This window comes from Photinus pyralis, unplaced genomic scaffold, assembly GCF_008802855.1.
Source record: "Photinus pyralis isolate 1611_PpyrPB1 unplaced genomic scaffold, Ppyr1.3 Ppyr1.4_LG1, whole genome shotgun sequence".
In the NCBI taxonomy this organism is placed as follows: Eukaryota; Metazoa; Arthropoda; class Insecta; order Coleoptera; family Lampyridae; genus Photinus; species Photinus pyralis.
This window is the reverse complement of record NW_022170249.1, coordinates 65039764-65060785: the sequence shown is the minus strand read 5'-3', so window position 1 is coordinate 65060785 and position 21022 is coordinate 65039764. Positions and strand designations below refer to the sequence as shown.

General features: G+C 34.9%; 1 protein-coding gene across 2 annotated transcripts in view; it reads left to right on the top strand.

Moving 5' to 3' along the window:
• Positions 1-20383, top strand: part of LOC116159751 (serine proteinase stubble-like) — a 37127-nt gene extending 16744 nt beyond the window's left edge. Inside the window, exons 1-6 of one of the 2 annotated variants that reach the window (XM_031472827.1) lie at positions 3926-4290; positions 9203-9400; positions 15552-15729; positions 15778-15991; positions 19699-19890; positions 19943-20383. In XM_031472827.1, coding sequence (XP_031328687.1) covers positions 4110-4290; positions 9203-9400; positions 15552-15729; positions 15778-15991; positions 19699-19890; positions 19943-20119 — 1140 coding nt within the window. In that variant the 5' untranslated portion in view covers positions 3926-4109 and the 3' untranslated portion in view covers positions 20120-20383. Of the gene's footprint in view, positions 1-3925; positions 4291-9202; positions 9401-15551; positions 15730-15777; positions 15992-19698; positions 19891-19942 lie in introns of those variants that run through there. The other variant, XM_031472828.1, reaches the window with a different exon arrangement.
• Positions 20384-21022: the final 639 nt, after the last annotated feature.

The window sequence follows — 21022 nt, the reverse complement described above, 5'->3', positions numbered from 1 at the left end:
GATAGTTAGTTATTTAGGTCTCGTAGTTTTTTTTTATGAAACTATTGCAAAGGACGGTTTTTTCCTTCATGTTTCAGTGATAAATAACCTATTTATTACTCACCATTACTGATCAAAAAAAACAGCTACATTATCAGAAAAAATTTTTTTTTCGTTTGAGTGCCAACTATCTCGTGTTAGCCAACTAGTTGGGTAAAACAAGATACTAATAATTTTCTTAAGACCCACACTGTACTACATACTTTAGGAAAAACTGCAAAAGGAACTTTTAAAAATATATTGCTAAAACAAAAAAAAAAACGTAAGTAGGTAAACAAAAAGCACAACTCGTTTGTATTTTTAAAAGAATTAAAGAAACTATTGACAGAAGTCGCAGACAAAAACTTCGTCTTCATCTTCTTGACAGAAGTCGCAGACAAAAACTTCGTCTTCATCTTCTCCCACTCCTGCACATGCTTGGTGGGCCCATCCTCTGCAATGTTCGCACCTTATCCAACCCTCTTCTGACTTTGAATTAGAAAAACTTTCGTTGCAAAATATGCAGTTCACCTCTTTGCTTTCTTCTTCTGAACTGCTACTATCATTTCTCTTTCGTTTCTTTGCCTTTATGTCGTGTTTGATTGCCTGCTTATTTGCACTTATTTTCCATTTTTTATTCACTTTGGCACTGAGGGTCGCCTTTTTGGAACCTTCAGCGTTAAATCTTGGCTTCTTTGTAAGTTTTTTACTCATAGACTCTTCTAGTTCGTTTTTGTATGGTGTCGATGTTAAAACAGCAGTTTTTCCCCTTCTTCTATCATTGGGATTTAAAGTCCTATCAGAATGTGGAAGTGGTATAACGTCCTTTGGAGCAACTAGAAAATGTTGAGTGTTTTTGGAACATGATGGGTAAAACGAGATACCATCCTGTTTTACCCAACCGACAGTATCCCGTTTTACCCAACTTTTGATTTTAATGCATGTGACCATATTTTAGTAAATAAACAAAACGCGATTCTAAAACCTAGTGCATATAACTATAGTACACAAACATATTATGCATTAAAACCACTCACCTTTAAATTAGTTTCCCTGTGAACCGAAAAATAAATATGTTCAGCAAACAAAAACACAATAATCTAACCACACACTTTCATAAATTCGCATCTTTTACCGCGTATACTGAAGATAAAGTAGGTATCTTATTTGCTTCATGCACGTAGACACCCGAAGCTGTAAGTTCGACTCACACCTCACAGATAGCACTAATTGCTTTCAAATAAAACAGGGTATCCCGTTTTACCGTACCATCCCGTTTTACCCACCTCTCCCCTACTTATTTTTTTAAAGTATTTGAATACTTTTCAATGTATCTGTATCTAGTATTCGCTTGTGCTGGACGTAAAAGTATTTAGTATTCAAATACCTTTGATTTGTGTAAAGTATTTACTATTTAGTATTCAAATACTTTTTGCCCAGCTCTGATAGGGTCCAATGGCAAAATTTGGTAACACTAATTTCGTATCACCAAGGAAAACTGTATTGATTTTGAACGGTCAACTCTCGGTGGTACCAACATGCTAAATTAAAAATTCATATGGAAGAAGATACCTAACCCTCATTCCCCACAACTAAATTGTCTGGAAAAGGCCAAATTTTCTTAACAACACTCGCATTAACATTCATTGCTGATTTAGATGCATTTAATGAAAGATTACTAACGTTAAAGTTACTGTACAGTAATAAAAGCAATTAAAATTGGAAGATGACTAAACAGTTTGTAACCCAAAAATTTATTGCATCCCAACGACAAAATAATAAGAGCAAAATACGAGGGGACTCTTTTCTGGTCTCAGGGCGACTCAGTGAAAACGAAACACTGGTCTTTAAAGGTAAATTAAAGAACGCCCTAAACAGTAACTGCAATTTTATTCAAAATGTTATCACTGGCCCTTCGTCGCTCATTGGTTTGACCTAGGTATCTGTTTCAAAATCCGACTGGTTTAAAGAATGTTTTGAAAAAGACGAATAACTCTTTCAAATGTCTTATATATAGGGTCTGTAACAATACATCAGCCTTCCTTAGCTCATACCTCATGTTTTATGTTAGTTTTATTAGGACGTCCCTTATAAAAGTTGAAGAGAACACAAAAAACTATGGAATCATGAAATAAAGCAGTGATAATTCCATTTGAAAAAAAAAATAGTTATGGCACTTTGAATTTTACCATTTCATTATAAACACCCTGTATTAACTTCAAAAAACAAGGTAACTACTATTCTTAAAGTGAGGCTTGATTATGGGAAATTATTGGGAAAAAATTAATAAGATGGCAACATTGGCAAAAAAAACAGAAAGTGAATAGGTTTCAATGTAAAGGTTATCAAATGACATCGAAACAATTAAAAATATACGAGGGTTCTATTTAAAAAAGCAGATATGTATTTACACCATAAAAATGGGACACCCTGTACATTCAACAATAATTTCTATAGATGCACTGCACAACCATGTATAGTTGACATTAGCATACACGTTTTTTTACATAGGACAGACCGACGCACTGTTGCAGAACCCTACATACTTTGCGTTCCTATGAGATAAAGGTGCATTCTATTCTATTTATTTACCCCTGAGGACATTTTTTGAACCGCCCAGTTCAGGGCCGGACCTTGTATCTAGATAATCACAATCATATAGGTATTGCCTTTTTTGGAAGATGCAGGATGTATGTAAAGAAAGCCATAAAATTTATTTGAAAAATTATAGCGCTCGTATATAACATAATATACAGGCTGTTCCACGCAAACCGTTACTTAAAAGTATTCAGACTTCCATTAAAAATGTAAATCTGAAAATTTGCATACCAACATAGTTTTTCATGATGTATCGAATGAAAATATTATTATGGTCGTTTCACTTCTGGTTTTTTTGGAAGACTTTTTGAAATTCAAGTCAACCATAGGGCCATAGGTACAGGGCGCTAAAGAAACGCAGTCAAACGTCAATAATTTTGAAAAACCTTGAATAACTTAAGACCTGGGATGTTGGGTATAGGGAAATGTGATATCAAATGACGTAGATTTCCATGTAGATTCCGAAAATAGAATATAGGGTATTATCCTTATAACTTCACCAATGAGCGCCATAAGGGTGGAAAAGTATGAAACTCTTCAAGAGGTTGGTGACGAAGAGTACGAAGCCCGAATGTTTTAAATTCTACTTCCTTTAATTCAGCTCGTATACTAAGGACCACTTCTCTGGGGAGTTATTCTGATGCCATCACATATTGGTCCTCTAGAGAACCTCAATTAGTGAAAGCCATACTTGAATAGAAGAAATGCATAAATTGGTATTAATCTGTCCCATAAGAGCATGAGTAATTAAATATGAGGAGGAAAAATTTAATGACATGTCTCTAATGATTACGGAATAGTTTTTGATTGTATTGTAATTACCTCATGCAGAATTCCATTACGTTTAGGTAAATGGACGATTTATTACAGTTAATGGCTGGCAAATACTTCAAATTTTCCAAGTATTCTGTCGAAATCACTTAATGAGATGAATTTTATATCGGTTTTGAGCGCATTGCACATGAGCTTATTGTTTATCATTTTTTGCTTGATTGTTAACCGAAACAACGTTAACGCAACCGAATGTAAATGGCAGAGAAAATTGTTGTCTTTGTTTTTTTGTTTAATATACGTGTACGTTAATTTCAAAATCGCGAAATTACAGTTATAATCTGGTACCTTCGACTTTGGTTAATAACTCTAGTCTTGAATGTAATTGTCGGGAAATTATAGTCGTACAAAAATCCTTTGTCATCGCGGATTTATTTCAGTTAACCGAACGGAAAGCGCCCGAGATTTGGAAAGATTCAAATTTTCGGCTAATTATTGAACGCTTATAAGTGGCAATCAAGAAGGGAATCCAAATTGTAATTAAGTAGAAGAGCACCAAAAAGTATGCCGAGTATAATATAAACATTGGCGTAGCTTTCACTTATTCTTGTAGGTGCCATCAAACAGTCTATCTTTAATGCTGATGGTCTTCACATTAACTTCTTGAAAGTGGATTCTAGTGCTCTACATGTTAGTAAGGAAGTGAGTGCAGTGTTGTTAACATGTGCTTCATCTTTAGGGTGAATTGGTGTATGGTGCTTGTGGTTGTGCTTTTGACTACTTTCGTTAATACAATTCCTAGTCAGAGACAAACGGAGGAGCTAATGATGCTCAACGCATTAGGGAAGAAAGGTGGATCTTTAGAAAGCACCCAAGGAATTCTTATTGATATGTTAGGAAAAAGTAGGTTAACACTTTTTTTTAAATTTTTTTATTTATAAAAATTGTTTTGAATTTCTTAGGAAATTATTACTTTCTCCCGGCAAGTGTTGTTTATACAGTATCGATTTCGATTTTAATTTCTTTTCTTCGCTCTGTTAGTTAAATGCGCGCATTTAAACGGCTGTTCTTGCGTCATCTTCATGTGCATGTCGTCCAAATTTCATTGTTACAGGCATGCAAGCGACTGGGTTAATTATTTCCTTTCTTTATAATTAAAAAGTATATCCGCGATGTTTGCTTACTTATAAAAATTACTTTTCGTGCTTACATGTTGTTAAAATTGATCATGTACTGTGAAACATTTATTTTGTTGAAATTTGACGTACGTAAGGAACCAACATTTTACTCTACTGGGATGTCTTCTAAAATTATTTATTTTGGGGGTAAATCTCTATATAAAAGGGTAATTTGGCAATGCAATAGCTTTATGAGAACCTAAGAGGCTCATTATTGTAGACGATGAGCCCCCTTTTAATCCACAATGGGAATTATGATGGTACTTGTAAATAAGGGTGTACAAGATGAGCATATTGTTATAAGTTAATCAATAAAACGGATTTTTCGTACTATTACCTAATATTAAATAACTTGTGGAGTGGATGGTTAGATTGCGATATTTTCAAAAAAGGAAACTGCACTTTTTATTTATATTGGAAAATATTTAAACACCTATGTTGTGGTGAATGACAAAATAGTATGAAAAGAACTGTTTTCTTATCTCGCATCTGAAAATATTTTCATTTGAGATCAAAAATTCATTTAAGTATGCGAATTAGGTAACATAATTACCTAATATATACTAGAAGTAACCCTGAATCTATCGAATTCTGAATCCTTGCTATTTTAATTAAAAAAACTGCAGTTTGTGTGGAGACTCTTAATGCTTATTCGATCATTACCGCCCTAACATGCAAAATACCAGTACAGAGAGAGTGTTAAATATAGTAAATTAGAAAGAGCCATTTGTGATCAATACGCAAACAAGAGTGATAAAATGATCTATATTAATTACTCAAAGCATTGCTTTTTACCAATAAACTAATATTATAAATTTCATCACCATTCATTGAAGAAATCGTGAATGAAAAAAACTACAGGGTGTCCCTTTCGACACTTTGTAGGGTATAGTAGTAATTGTTACTGATATCAGAAAAATAATATCTGCGTCACGTGGTCTGTTTGGGTCAAACTTAAAATGGTAGGATCAAAATTTGAAAATATTCCGTCGCTTAAAAGATAGAGGGGGAAATTATCAATTCCGAATAGCCCTCGTTAAAAGAGATACAGAAAAAATGTTATTACTGATTGTTTGAATAATCTGCTTTATACGGTGTTAGGCAAAAAAGCTATCGGACTTAATTCTCATTTTTTTTAATGGAACACCTCGTATATTTTAATCTAAACAGATGGCAAGTGGGACAGCATGTACATTCCATTTCAAAAATGTCTACATCGCAAGTGATACTACTTATTTTTATGGATTTCTTTGATTTGCTAAAAATCGTTCATAACGAGGCGCCTGACTTCAATAAAATCATGAAATTTGATATTGATTTTGTTTTTTATTATAGATTGTCATAATTTTAAAAAATTAAACACGATTCCTTATTTTTCTGGAAAGTCATTCCTGTGGAATTCATAAGAATTATGACCATTTCTTCATATTGTCCAACGATCTCAGATTTGTTTAGTTGTGCAATGTGTATCGCAGCTGCTAGTAACATAAAGAACATTTTAGAGTAGAACCATGTATCTAAACCTTTGCAAAGGTTGTCAATGTGGAAATTGCATTTTGCAATTTTTTCACCCATTAAGTGAAGATTTTGTGTACAGATCTGTTGTACCCAGAATATTTTGTATTGCGTTCTATATTTTTGCTCTTAAAATTTGATTTTGAAGTGTTGGTGTTAAAAACTTTTCTTAGATTTAACCTTATTCAGTTTGGTAGCAAACTAAAAGCATCTAGAGAGTCAGCATATAATACTTTCTGGAAATATGCACTTTCATCCCTTCTTGCCTCCTGAATTATGTTCAGGGTTGTAGAACTTGCAAGAAATTGCAAAAACCTAAATTCTCACTTTTATTGAGAGCTGCCCACAAATTAACCTTAATATTAAACAAATATGAAATATTTGACAGTGACTAATACCGAATATAAATCAAAAACAGTAAGAGGGTCGAAGAGTGTATGAGAAAAGTAATAGTTGAAACTAGTGCTGAAAAAAAGGAAAGTAGAAAAAGACAGGTAGTTGACAGTGGTGAAACGAACGCGTAAGCTAAAAAGAGTTTCAATTAAACCCAAAAAATACCTATGTTTATGCAAAAGAAAGACTTACTTTAATTTGATGTATTATTTATTTTCTATGATTAATAATAATTTCTATTTTTTAATAATAATGATATTTATTTATGTTGGAACCCTTAAAAACCGAAACCGGTACTGGAACCCTTAAAAACTAATTACACCTAAATAGTGCGGAGGATATCGGTTCCAACCCCTGCTTTTGGGTAAAGCTACGAAAATTGGCACATATATATATTTGACCTTTCCTCTTAAAGTTCCGACGTGGCGCCACGCTCATCTGGCTTTCAAACCCCCGTTGTGGGTGAGGGGGGTTGCTTACGTAAATGCTGATTGCTAACGACTTGACCATTTTTCGGATCTACTAAGCTCCAGGGTTATGAAAACACGTTTACAATATTTGGGGTCGACTACTATACTGGGGCACAGGTATAAGCTCATATGAGTGGGGGTTCAGGCCGATTTCTAAATTGGTTTAATTTTTTTTCAGTGTCTTAGCTCCAAATTTGCATAATTAGTCCCAAAGGTACCTAAGTCATTATGTCACAAAGTTTTTGTGGTACTCAAGTGTATAATCTGAGACCTTTCAGTGCAGGTTGCCTACCCCTTTAGGTGGTGCTAAGCAGCTACGTCATATATAGCTTAATATGACTGGACTATTTAGCCTTTCGCCATGCGCAAAACGGGCAAATTATAATTAGGGATGAAATGGGGGGTTGATTACTCCAGAAGTAACCCCTGATACCCACATAAAAGCCATTTTTGGCTTTTTCCCGATCTATTGGTCTTGGTCTGATGCTCTGTGCAACCGATCTTTGATCTTTTTTTTTATTCAAAAAAAGAAATACAAAAAAGCAATGCTTATTTCGTAATGACGTGTTAAATTTGATCTTTATCCAAATATTTTATCTACTACATAATGAATATTAAAAAAGGTTCTCATCCAACCAAAGAAATGGTATCAGTGAAATTCACTGCAAATCAATTAAACAAAATGACCAATAATTTAACGGGTCAATTCGTTTAGGAATATTAAAATTACTTGGAACCAAATTTCTTATGCAAATTCTTAAGCTCTACTTTATACAAATCAAACATTTAAAATAACTAAAAATTATTGACGTTGGTGAGATTCGTTTCAAGTTACAATTGGTCCTATCTCCCAAAAAATGCCGCTTCCTTTAGAAATATGAAGACAGGTCGCTTGGATGGTACAGTTGACTACGCGATGATGTTAACAAAAAAATATTCCACTAAAAAAAGTAATACCCCATTTCATTAAATTAAAAAAACAAACATATGGACTGTGCTGTTTCCCGATCGTAATTTTGGCAGAATTTTCATGCTTGTTTAAAAATAATGCAGACCTGCCATTGTCATAAAAATTGCGGTCATTCAAACTAAGGGGAACCACTTTTTTTATATGTATCTTCTACAGTTTCCGAGATCCCTAGGGTCGCCATCGAATTTGATTCAGCCTATATGTATAGCAACTAAATTCCGAATTGACAACTGACAATTTGTTATATATACAATGGCCCGTATGAATAAAAGTAAGCAAATGCTTATACTTGCAAAATTCAAAGTAAATACTCTTAACTGCCCCTTCATACTGGTCTGTTTAGCATGGTTTAGCAGCGCTGCACTGCGTCCTGTCCTTCTGCTTAGAAGGGCTGCTAAGTCGCCCAGTGCGAAGGAGCACTTACGAGTATTTACTTTGAATTTTGCAAGTATAAGCATTTCCTTACTTTTATTCATACGGACCATTGACTTTATACACTAGCTAAGGGATGCATTAAACCCAAACAACACACTAACGAAACTAGGCCGTAATAAACTTTCTTTTTTACTTGAAAGCGGAATGTGCAAACTGACGGCAATTTCGCACTTGCATATATTTGACGAGGTAAATAGAAATGCATACCCGAATATTTCTGGATACCGACCACGAGTTGTAGCACTGGAAATTGCCTGGATCGCTTAGTATAAAGTTTACAAGTTATTTAATTAAAATGTCATAAAAGTTGACACAAACTTCCATTGGCGTTCACAACTCAATTATGCAAAAATGCTGTAACGGTTTTAACTTTAAAACACTAAGTTCTTTTACAAATATCGTTGCATTTTACATTTTATATTATATTATGCTAGACTTAAAGCCTGTATGTATGTCTCGGCCTAGTTAACAATATCTTCAAAGATTTTCTGGTGAGTTGCAAGATATTAAGATGGGAAAAAATTACGCAGCCTGAACGAGTTTTTCGATCATACTATAGCGATACTATAACGATGTCGAGCCTTAGCCAATCGATTTTTACGAGTTCAAGGATCAGTGCTATTGAATATGAGCCGGATTAAAAGTCTGCTTTCTGAATGCGACCTAAGTGGAAAAAAATTCCTCTACTGAAAACGTATACGATGCTTCGTATTTTGTTTTAAGTAAAACCATTTCTGAGTGCACATTTTCTGCTTCTACAAAATAGAAAAGTAAAAAACTTAAAATAATAGCTTTGTTTTTTCTTACTATTTTGCGCAAGAAACTTGTTATGACAATCGCTTGTTTTGTTTCAGTGATTCCGCAGTCCTGCAGATACAAAGGCCTCAAATACGAGTGCGGCCTTAGCTTCAGTTGCGTGTTGGGCGGCGGACGCCCTTTAGATTTATGTTCCGGCGGCATGATATGGTCATGTTGCATTGACAAAGACGAAACCAACAGCAACGAGTATCCATCGTCGCCAGTTACGGAGCATGGTCTGCTAAACAATGCTAGTAAGTGTTGGTGTAACATTCGCGAAACCATTTTGGTTAATTAATGCTCTCGACTTAGGATTATTTAATTGTCGTGTTCAACGGAATTCCGCGGTGTCTGTTTATTACAATTAGAAATCTTTCATACGACTTGGTGGAATTATAAGAGCAAGGCAGAAAATTAATTGTAACGGTGAATTCACGCGCCTTGAACCTGAATTACTAGTAAGTGCGTGTGGCTTTGCGGTAGCGTTTTTGCTTCTTTTTGGATTTTCGCCTCATCAAGTCTGCTAATATTCTAGTTGACTGCATTTCTAATATCTAGATCGATTTTGAACTAATTTACCTTGTAAGTTAAGTTAGCTTAACTAAATTATATACGGATCTCTACTGGCATTGAATACACAAAAGAAATGTTTCTCGAAATGTTTCTTAATTAACGAATTACTCCCGATTTGGAAACGAAACAGCACTCATATTCATTTACACCATGGTATGAAAGATCTTCGCTGGTACACTCGTGGAAAGTTGTGATGAGGAGGGATTGGACTTTTTCATTTAATTTGACGCTCTATTTTTCCCAAACTTAGTTAATGGACATCCTTGATTCGTTGAAATTAAATTTTGTATCCAAGAATGAAGGCACAGTTCATTATATGAAGATACCAAAGACCGGTGCTACGGTGGTCGAAAAACTCTTATTTTTTCCGAATTTTTTTAAATTTTCCGTAAATATGTCTAAAACCGTTCAGTTCCCGAAAAATAACTCCAAAACATTCACGATGAAGATAAAATTTCCTACAATTTGCGACCAAAAGTAGCTCTGTGTCGCCAATAAGTTCCGAGATACGGCCTTTCAAATATTCCATATTTTTTCCAAAAATTGCCATCAATTGTCCACCAATAAGAATATCACTTGCTATGCTCATTTGAAATGCACTGTTGTAGAAAATATGCGTAGAGACTAGAGCTGTAAAAAAATGGGAAAAATCTCAGTGCTATTGAATATGGGCCGGATTAAAGGTTTGGTTCTCGAATGCGAGTTGATTGGCAACAAATTCCCCTACTGAACATCGTAATGCGATTCTTCGTACCTTGTTTTCGTCTTATTTGACTGGCCTAGTTTTTAAAATGAGCTCTTCATATTATTACTGGCGGCGAATTTGAATTTTTGATAAAAACCTTTAGTAAGTGGCAATCTCCACTAATCCTGCATCAGGTATATCTACGAATTTTGAAAATTCCAAAGGTTCTAAATGTTCTTAAAATCATAAGGGGCCAAAGGCTCTACTAATTTTATGGAATTCCAACCAGATTTGAAAATTATGAAAATTTCAACGATGCTAAAATGTTACAAGTTGTAAAGATTTTAAAAGAATTCCAGAAGGATTCTAGAAAGATATCGAGACGATCGAAGAAGATAACAGATTTTAATGAATCTAAGGTTCTACAGTTTTATTTACTTATACTGTTGTGAATGCCGGTCGAGATTCAAATTTGGTGAGTTAAACTTACCGTTCATCCATTTTGGAAGTAAATCAGATTATGCAATGTCTCCATGTGGAAAAGTATACGTGTGAGAGTAGATTTTTCAGTTTTTTAATCCATGCATTTCCTATGCCCACAATAATTCAGCCGCACTATATACTTTGTTAATATTAATATTCAACTTCATAGTGATACTTCAGGTTAACTCACCAAAATATAACGCTTTTTGATCGGACTGAGAAAATATGTGCAGAAAAATTTCCAGTTCTCGGACAATTTAGGCAGAGGAGTGCTCTATGCCAACTCGACGAGAACTTAAGAGTGACTTGAAAGGAACATGAGAGAAGCAGCAAATTTTTGAGAATAGGAGAAGAGACGCATCTGATGAGAACTGGAGAAAAACCTAAGAGGAAATGGAATATGCCTTGAAATGAACTTTTGAAGAATTTGAGGAGAATGTGATGGGAACGTAAAGCCCAATTAAATGAAACGGCTTGAAATCAGCGTATGGGGGTTTGAGGGGAATTTGAGAACGATTTAAAGGAACGAATTTGAGGTAAATTTACGAGCAAGTCAAGGACAACTGAAGGATAACTTGAGATGAATTTTACCGTAATCGTATATCAACCCCGGATTTCATTTAGACGTTAGAATAAGTAATGACATTCTCCAAAATCCTTGGTTGTACCAATGGTTTGCAAATAAGGTTTTCTGCATTAGTTTCGAATGAGTATAAAACGTGCCCTTCTAGTCAACCTTGTAAGTGAATTCGGTGGAAAATCGCGATAACAAAATAGGATTGGAAATGCTGCGTACTAAGTCCTGAAAGGGAAACTTTTATTTTTTGTGTGTAATTCAGATTTACATGTTTGTGTAATTCGAGGAATTCACACTTGTAAATGCCAGTTTAGTTTAAAATTATACATTAAAGGTGCTGGACTATCTTGCCGTTAAACTTATCTGTCGGTTAATTTCAGCTATGTTCAACTGAAACATGAAGGATTCCCCCATAAATGTCAATTGTGTAATATAATGTTACCCTTCCAGGGGTTTGTATAGATTTGCTATTGAAACACGTAAGGATGTGGTTATTACATTTTGGACACTAATTTAAATTATATATATCATGGTATGAAAAACCTTTTACTAATAAACTAACGATACTAAGCAGACTTATTCCATCTGGTGGGATACTATACACCGGAATATTCCGAAGACGTCGACTCTAACAGTGTGGATCGCCCACCGTTGACTTCGGGGACTTTTTTCGATTCATCATCAAATCAGCAGTTTGGCCAGCATCATCACTCACCACCACTGCGAGATCATGACATTAACTACAGGGGTAACATTTTAACACTTTACATCCATTCACTTATACGCTTATAAGCTCTCACTTTCCTTACTAATTACCACTAATGACTAAATTTCACTCTCCATTATTCTATAATAAGTCGTTCAAAAATTATCGGTGTTGGGTTTCGCTTTCTTAAAATTTCTTCTATTCAAGATTTACACACGAATGACGCGCCGAAAGGAAAATTGTGCGATTGTTGGGCAGATACGTCGTTTGACTAACTAAAGACATTGGCGCCATTTAAAATGAGATTTGATCTTAATAAATGCAAGGCAAGTGTTTCCCTCATGCAGTTTTCAACTTGCTACGGAAAAACGAGTGTGGACACAGGATATTGAAATACTATTTGGGATAACCCGTATGCTATTATTGCATATCGGTGTTGTTAATGTATCAGAAGTGTGTAGACATGTTGAAACTGTTCAAAAACTTAAGAAACAATTTTTTTTTGAAATTTGATATTACAGAAATGTTTAAAAAATGTTGGAAAAGTGGAGAAAAATTGGAATTGGAAAATTGGAGAACGTTTAAAAGTTTTTGAAAATGTACCTAAAATGTTGGAAGCGTTTTGTAATTTTGAACATGTTTCAAAAAATTTTAAAAAATGCGTCAGAAGTAATGGGAATGTGAGGGAAAAAACGTTTCCGAAATGTGTACAAAATTGTAGGTATAGGACTAGAAATTATAGTTTTGAAAAACGAAGCGGAATAATGTTTTCAGAAAATGCTTGAACATTTCAATTTACAATCAAATTCCGTCCCAAATCTTTCCCCCTTGAGCGCTAGTGCTTCAGCACCAAACGTTCTACCCTGAAGAATAGGGCAAGTATCTTATTATAGGTAAATTTGGAGCGATCATTGTTTTTTAGATGTAATGGTTTACGTTCTAGTGGGGCAGATAAATGCCATGAAATAATTGAATCGTTCAGTTGATGATACAAGCATGAAATTTGGAGTAAATGCTTCTATAAGGGTACTGTTTCATCTTAAAACGCAGGCCACTTAAAAAATTTAATGTGGTTGTCGATTTTCCAAGATGGCGACCTATATTAACTATCATTAGTGGTAAGTATCAAATGATGGTTCTACCATTAAATTTGGTAGTAGTGCTCCCTATAAAGGTATTGTTTTATAAGAAAATGGTGACCACTTAAGAAATACAAGACGGCCGCCGCGCCGTTTTCCAAAATGACACAGATAATGCAAATATTAACTATCATTAATTAGGGATAAGTAAAAACGGTAGCCAATTTTTTTAATGACCAGCGTTTTCATATAAAACAATATCCTTGTAGAAAAGCCTTCATACCAAATTTTAGGGTGGTATCATGATTTGAAAGACACTTATCACAAATAATAGTTAATAAGTGTCCTCATCATGAAAAAAGGCATCGATATTCAATTTGTTAAGTGGTCAGCGTTTTATACAGGGTTAGGAAAAATTACCAGAACGGTCGATTATATAAAAATATATACAGGGGTTATCAAAACGTATCATAGAACGGGTGATCGAGTCGTATATGGAAGTTCAAGTTACGATTTCTCATGTAAACAAAAATTCCAAAGGTGACTCACTTTTAATCGCATACTACTTGCCATTATATGCCGCAATATTCGGAAATATTCCTCATTTAAGCTCCAAACCCTTTCATTTATATCGAACCTAAAAATCCATCAAAAACAGATCTGCTTCATCCTGTATGTATCATACTTGACTGCATGGAATGGAAGTCAAAACAACCACTTATGTAAAGGTACAATAAAACGCAAAAGGGCGTTCTCCCGATTGTGTAATTTCTTTTTTAAAATTGTTACAAATAACAAACGTGTTGGAGGAAAGAGTAATCAGTGCAAAATTTGGTATCTAGGGGGCTTTTAAACATGGAAATAAAGAATCCAAAATTAGTTCCTAAAAATTCGAAAAAAATCCAACGTCAATTTTCAGTTACACGAGGAAAACGATTTTAACTTAAAAAAATCTCCAGAATGTAGGCCTAGAATAGTTTTCTTAAATACTACATGCGTCTACTTTATTGAATATTGAGGGGAAGTAGAAATATTTTAAAATTTTGCGTCTATATGGAAGGGATTTTGAATATTTCAGAAATTAGATTACGATTTGTTACGTTTATGTTCAAAGATCACCCTGCCTAATCACTATGTCATCTTGTGGTTTAAAAAATCTAGGTAACGGATTTTTGGTTACTACGAAGAAAATAAAGAACTTTGAAAACCTAACTCCCCAATAAAATATTTGTAGGTTTCTGATTTTATCTGGAAAGATTGTTCATTTTGATGTCCCCTTATCATTATTTTCAGACTAAGCTAAATCTTGCAATTCCAACCTATATATCGCAATTTGGATATAAATCCAAAAATCCCGATTTAGATTTTAATTACTGAGATTTAAGTCTGAGTTACGACGTATAAGTCGATAGTCCAAGATTTAAATTGGAAAAAAATCATGAAATTATAAAAAAGATCTGATTCCACCGTAGAAATAAGGGAGTGGTGGGTAACGTTTTTAGTAAGGGGCGCTGTCCTCTTTTTGAAAAAAAAACATGAGTTGACGACAAGATCAAAGTTACTTATTTTAAGCTTTGCGGGTTATAGCTAGATTACCCCTTTGAATCTCAAAATGTACAAGAGTTCGTGATGCTCTTGACTTATTCTAACATTTTTAGCTCATGTCATTTCATTGTAGTAAATACCTCTTAATGAAAACTTGTATACTGAGTAACAGCCCAAATATGTCAAAAGAAGTAGCAATTAAAGTGTAGATTTCATCGCTGAGTAGAAAACGTAACAATAATTTACTTTTACTTCCACAAAAAAACCATAACCATAATTTGTGAACTCATAGTGTAATAATGAAGCTAAATTAATTAATTAGAAACGGTTACTTTAAGACGTCCATCTAAAAACACTTTCATTTTTGGTATCGCGAATACAATAACTTTTCATTAGACGCATACGCGAAATGCAATTTTCATTTCAGTGAGTAGATAAACGTAAATTACGTTAGGAAAGCTGGTCGCATAAAATATAAATAATTTTAAGCACAAGTAATAAACACTTTAAAGTTCCATGCCATAAATTACAGGACAATGGAAACTTATGAAAATGGTAAACGGATTACATTCAATTTACCACTTTTTGTCCGCATTCGCCTCCGACGGTAATTTTATTGTTTTCAGTTCTAAATGAAAAAAAGGGATTTTCTTAGGCAACATTTAAATTTTTATGACCTGATTGCGCTTTTTAAGCACCTAAACACTTTCTTATTTTACACTTTCATCATTCTGAAGGTAATGCGATATGATTGTAGGTTGTGGAGAGTTGATGACACGAAGCAATCGAATTGTCGGAGGACATTCAACGGTCTTCGCCTCGCACCCTTGGCAGGTGGCGCTAATTAAAACGGGATTCCTGTCGAAGAAGCTGGCTTGTGGTGGTGCATTACTCAACGAAAGGTGGATTGTGACTGCGGCTCATTGTGTCGCAACGTGAGTAGCTTATTTACTTGAATAAAATTGCAATAATTCAATGTCTAGGACCGCCAATGGAAATCTGAAAGTTAGATTGGGAGAATGGGATGTGCGGGATCAAGACGAAAGATTTGCTCACGAAGAATATACGGTGGAGAGGAAAGAAGTACATCCATCGTATTCGCCGTCTGATTTCAGGAATGATGTTGCCCTTGTGAAATTGGACAGAAATGTTAGATTTAAGCAGCATATTATTCCAGTTTGTCTTCCTTCGTCGAATGTAAGTGCGTTTATTGAGGGGTGGAATAAATATTAAGTTTAGAAAAGATGCTTAAGGCCGATCCTCATCCAATAACCAAGAGCGCAGCACGCGACTCGAGCATCGGTCCAATCATTGTTTGAGTTGTATATGTTAGAAACGAAAAAATAAACACCCAAGCGATGCACCTAATAAAATAGCATAATCATCTTATAGAGCAAAAAGCAACTCTTGGTTGGGAGAAGAATCGGTCTTGCATGAACACACTTTCTTGCATAAACTGTATATTCCCATACCGTTGCCACGGATTATTTCATTTCTACCACAATAAATTAAGCACAGATGGTCGCGGTCCAAAAACTACCCGTTTTAGGAGGGCATGTTTCCGAAGTAAAGACTGTATATGAATATGAGTAACAATAACAACAAAATAGTAAAAGTGCATAGGAATTTTCATGGGAATTTACTGCATTTTTTCTAAAAAGTTGTATTAAGATGAACGGTCTGTTTCTGGAATAGGTCCGTTACCCTTCACTCCCCTCAAAGGTGGAACATTGCATTTGGCTGCATCTTTTTGAAACACTTTTTATGACTGAATTCTATCCACCCATCCCTTCATCTAAGGGTTGGAAATCTCAGGTCATCGTAGTAGGCTGAATTTTCTATTTAATAGTACTGAAACGTAGGGTAAGCGAAGTGAAAAAACTGCCGAATAAATTTCTGAATGCCAAAATCGAATAATGATTCATATTTTGGACGAACATTAAGATAGTATATAGTCGATCGAGAGAAAAAAGCGACGTCAAAAATATAAATAGACGAGGTAGAAGAACTTAAAACAGAAAAGATATGAAAGATTTGGGAAATTATAGTTGATGAGAGGGAAAAGGGCGGAAGTATATAGATGGAAAAGGGTAAGCAAGAGATAGGAGAAAAGTTATTAAAACTGACAGAAAATAGAAGATAGAGGGTAATGACCTAATGACTTGCATAGTAAATGCAAAAGTAATAGAAGAGGTAATAGATTCATGGTAGGAACGAGGGTGATACCTGATTGCCCGATGGTGAAGTTTATTTTACGTAATAATAAACCACTCATAACCGTCCTTGGTGTTATATGGGTAAAGAATGTTAAAGTCACTTAAGTTTAGCGCAGGCTGTAGCATCTGGAACGAACTCCAGGAAGGTAAGCACTGCGTTCTATTCATTAATTTTTAATAGACGCCAGCTTGGCAAAACTTACACTTTAACAACAAAATGTTTCCCTTTCTCTCTATAAAATCTAAGTTATCCACTTATTGCTTTCTCCCCCCTCATCCAGCACCCCACTCCCACTGCTCGCTGTGTTGGTCATCATCTATTCCGTCTCTCCCTGCCGCTTTCTCATTCTTCATCTTTTTAATTGGTGCTCGATCTCCTCTCTTGTTATCTCATTTGCTTCAAGTTTCTCTTCCATAGCCTCCTCTTTCTACTGCATTTCTTTTTCCTTTAATTGTATTTCTTTCACACTCGTTGAAACCACGTAACCCGATATAAGTTCACGCAGTATAGTCTACAAACGTTAAATTTTTATTCTATTTTTCTTTTTTCCTGGGTTTATCACCTTCCAAAATTCTTTTCCTGTCTTTATTTCCCTGATTTGCTCTTCGTATTCTTTCTGTCTGTCTTTCTGTACTTTTTTCTGTTCTCCCGCCTCTTTTATTTCCCCTCTCATTTCTCCATATCTGTTTCACTAATCTGTACACTCTTTAGCCCACCACTCCTTTCTTTGTTGAAGAGCGGGCACATATAAACAGAATAGAATCGAGAGTTACAGAAGAACGTGAGGTTCATGTGAAGAAGAATGTAAGACAATAGAGCGAAATGCAATATCATGAAACATGCGGGATATGAATTGTTCGGAAGAAAAAAATAGATACCGAACAATGATGAGAAAAGATAGAGATGAAATTAAATAAGCGCATTAGTGGGAAAGTGAAAAGGAGGAGGTTTACCAGAAGAGTGGAAAGAACAATTAATAAGGGTACTGCTAGAATGGGAAATGAAAGGGAAGGGGCCTCTGAAATGGTTTATACGAGATGGAAGAACGATAGACCGTATACTTACATGTACTACATGCATTAGGTGAAAAAGTGATTCTTAATTTGCAGCTGGAGGGAATGGGAAGAGTTGCAAGGCACACAACAAAGGTATTACATCGGGGAGTAGAAGAAGAGGCAACATTCAAGATGATAAGAATAAGGGCAATATGTAAGGAGAAGGAGGAAGTGCCTGTCAACATATGGATGAATACTACAGATAAATGAGGGGAATAAAGAAAACAATATAGCGAAAGAAAATATATGGATGAGAAAAGGTAGAGAGAAAGAGATTAAAATAACATAATTACGAACTACTAAAAGGGACTGATAATACCTACAATTACAACACTAGGGAGAGAAAATTGGAAGTTCGCTGGGAAAATTAATGATAATGCGCAATGGATGCGGAAATATTTAAGGGAAGGAAAATGGCGAGAAAGAGATTAGTCTGATGTGCAAAATTAGAGATCTTGAAAGAATAAGAAAAAAACAGAAAAGAAACATTAGACGAACACGAAGACGTGAGATACCGATGATGATGAAGATTATACACAAAATGAAAATAAATAAAGTTACTTTTATGACGACGGCAGAATATTCCTGAAACGAGCTTCTAAATTAGTTACATATGTTGCTGAAATTTCTAGAACACATTTTCCAAGGTAAGCAATGAACACCTTAGTTGCAATTAGCAAGGGACCAACATTCTTAGGAACGAATAATCATTTTTCAAAGTTATACGGTGAGAAAGCGAACTTTCCGAGGAAAGGAATTTATCTGGGGCGAGTTTTTCTGACGAAACGTTCTGAGAGTGAATTTTCCTGCAATCCTAACCTAGCCGCTTTAGGCACGTATCATTTGAAACACTTTTTTAACTACCCTTCAGCAGCATATTTTGTTGAAAAATATTCACACATTCTTCGAGCTCAATCAAAAATCGGTTTTTTATCAAATATTCAAAACCCTTTTGGCCGATTTAAATAAAATTTGGTAGGCTTATTTGTCATCATAAGGGGGGCCTTTCTTTGGTGGGAATAAAATAAATAAAAACCGATTAAAAAAAAAAAAACTTTTACACCATGTATCTAGAAAACGAGGCAATTTAGGGCATACGTAATTAATAAAAAAATTCCTTTTTTTTGTCTGGTAAATACGCCTTTAAAATCTTTGCACTCAATTTGGAATCACCCACACTGCCTGTTATTCCCATTGTATCAAATTGACTAAACTCATTTGAAGATTAAGATTCCAAAAATAAGACCACTCTCCTATATGTGTACGAATTAGAGAAGAAACGTTTTTGTTTAGAACTGTTTTGGACGTAACTCCATTTAGGACCATTGGGGAAAATGTTCGTTTGGTTCCATATGCCATTCATTTCCATCAATTGAGATATAGCACCTGGAGATGAGAACCGCGCGGATATTTGCCCAATATTCTTCCTCTTCTGGCCAACAACAAATGTCCGTAGTGCAAAAACGGTTTATTTTGTGTAATAGAAGAATTTCAGAATTGAAAAAATCCATCGAAAGTGTATGTGTCCAAGACAAATCATTACTCAATCGTATATTTTTCTGAAGCTTTATATCAGACCATCCCCATATTTATAGATGGTTCTCAATAAGGGCTAAAGTATCCTCCTTTTAGGTCAAATTATTAGGGAAGAAAGCAACGGTAGCTGGATGGGGTCGCACGCGGCACGGGCAAGCCACCGTTCCCTCCGTTCTGCAGGAGGTAGACGTTGAGGTGATCTCAAACGATAGATGCCAAAGATGGTTTCGAGCGGCGGGTCGACGTGAAACAATCCACGATGTTTTCCTATGTGCCGGATACAAAGAGGTAAAAATCAGCGGAACGCATTCATTTCGAAACTAACTTATTTTTTCCATAGGGCGGAAGAGATTCCTGCCAAGGAGATTCCGGAGGTCCCCTAACAACAACCATCGAAGGAAGAAAAACGCTGATCGGTTTAGTTTCGTGGGGTATCGGCTGCGGTAGAGAGCACCTGCCTGGTGTTTATACAAATATACAAAAGTTTGTGCATTGGATAGATGCTGTGATGGGATAATATGTGTGCCAGATAGTGTAAAACGAAAGACAGTTTACTTAGTTAAATTATTGTACATTAAGGAGATGACGCGGGAGGACTGTTAAAAGCTTTAATTACCTACATCCTTGTTATAATACCTGCAGTATTTGTTTTGTACTCAAACCGAGCTTTTTAAATTAACTTATTTTTTCAATGTTAATCTTGTTTTTATTTTTTCTGTCAAAAATACTAAATTAGTTCGATCAAGTTTGATAATTTGTAAATAAATACAAAGAAACCTTACCTATGCCTTTTTCCAGTGGAAATCCAACTCATCGTTATGTCCCTTCTCAAATACAATAACAATGCCCTCTTTCTGGCCCTGAAATCACGCTATTGAAATAATATATACCTACTGAGTGGAATGACTGAGTAAATTTGATTAAAAACATTGCAAAGTGGCGCAATTCAATAGTAACATATGAGTTTGTATCTAACGTTTTAATCGATAACGTTTCAACAATTGTACTAGTTCGTACAGTATTACCGATATTACCTAATACAATAAAAGTAATCGTACCAACCTGTATCTGATGCACTATAGTTTTAAATTCAATGGCTTTACCATTAAAGTTAATATAATTTCTAATAGCAAGATGCACAGGTGGACTACAGCACATACGATTCTTTTAACTTTCTGCGCACAGTGGATTATTTAGAAGCAGGAAATATGGTTACGGATCTATAAGTTGAATATGCCCTTTGTGGCATCTTAACACGAATACATTTTGATATTGACCAATCATAGTAACTTTTACATCCTTGACCCATAAAAAAAGGTCTGTACAGAAGTGCCTCATGCGAATATCGTTATTCATGGAGAATTTTTCTGTGCATATATCATCAAAGACCGAATGCTTCAAATTTTCTATCTCGGGGAAA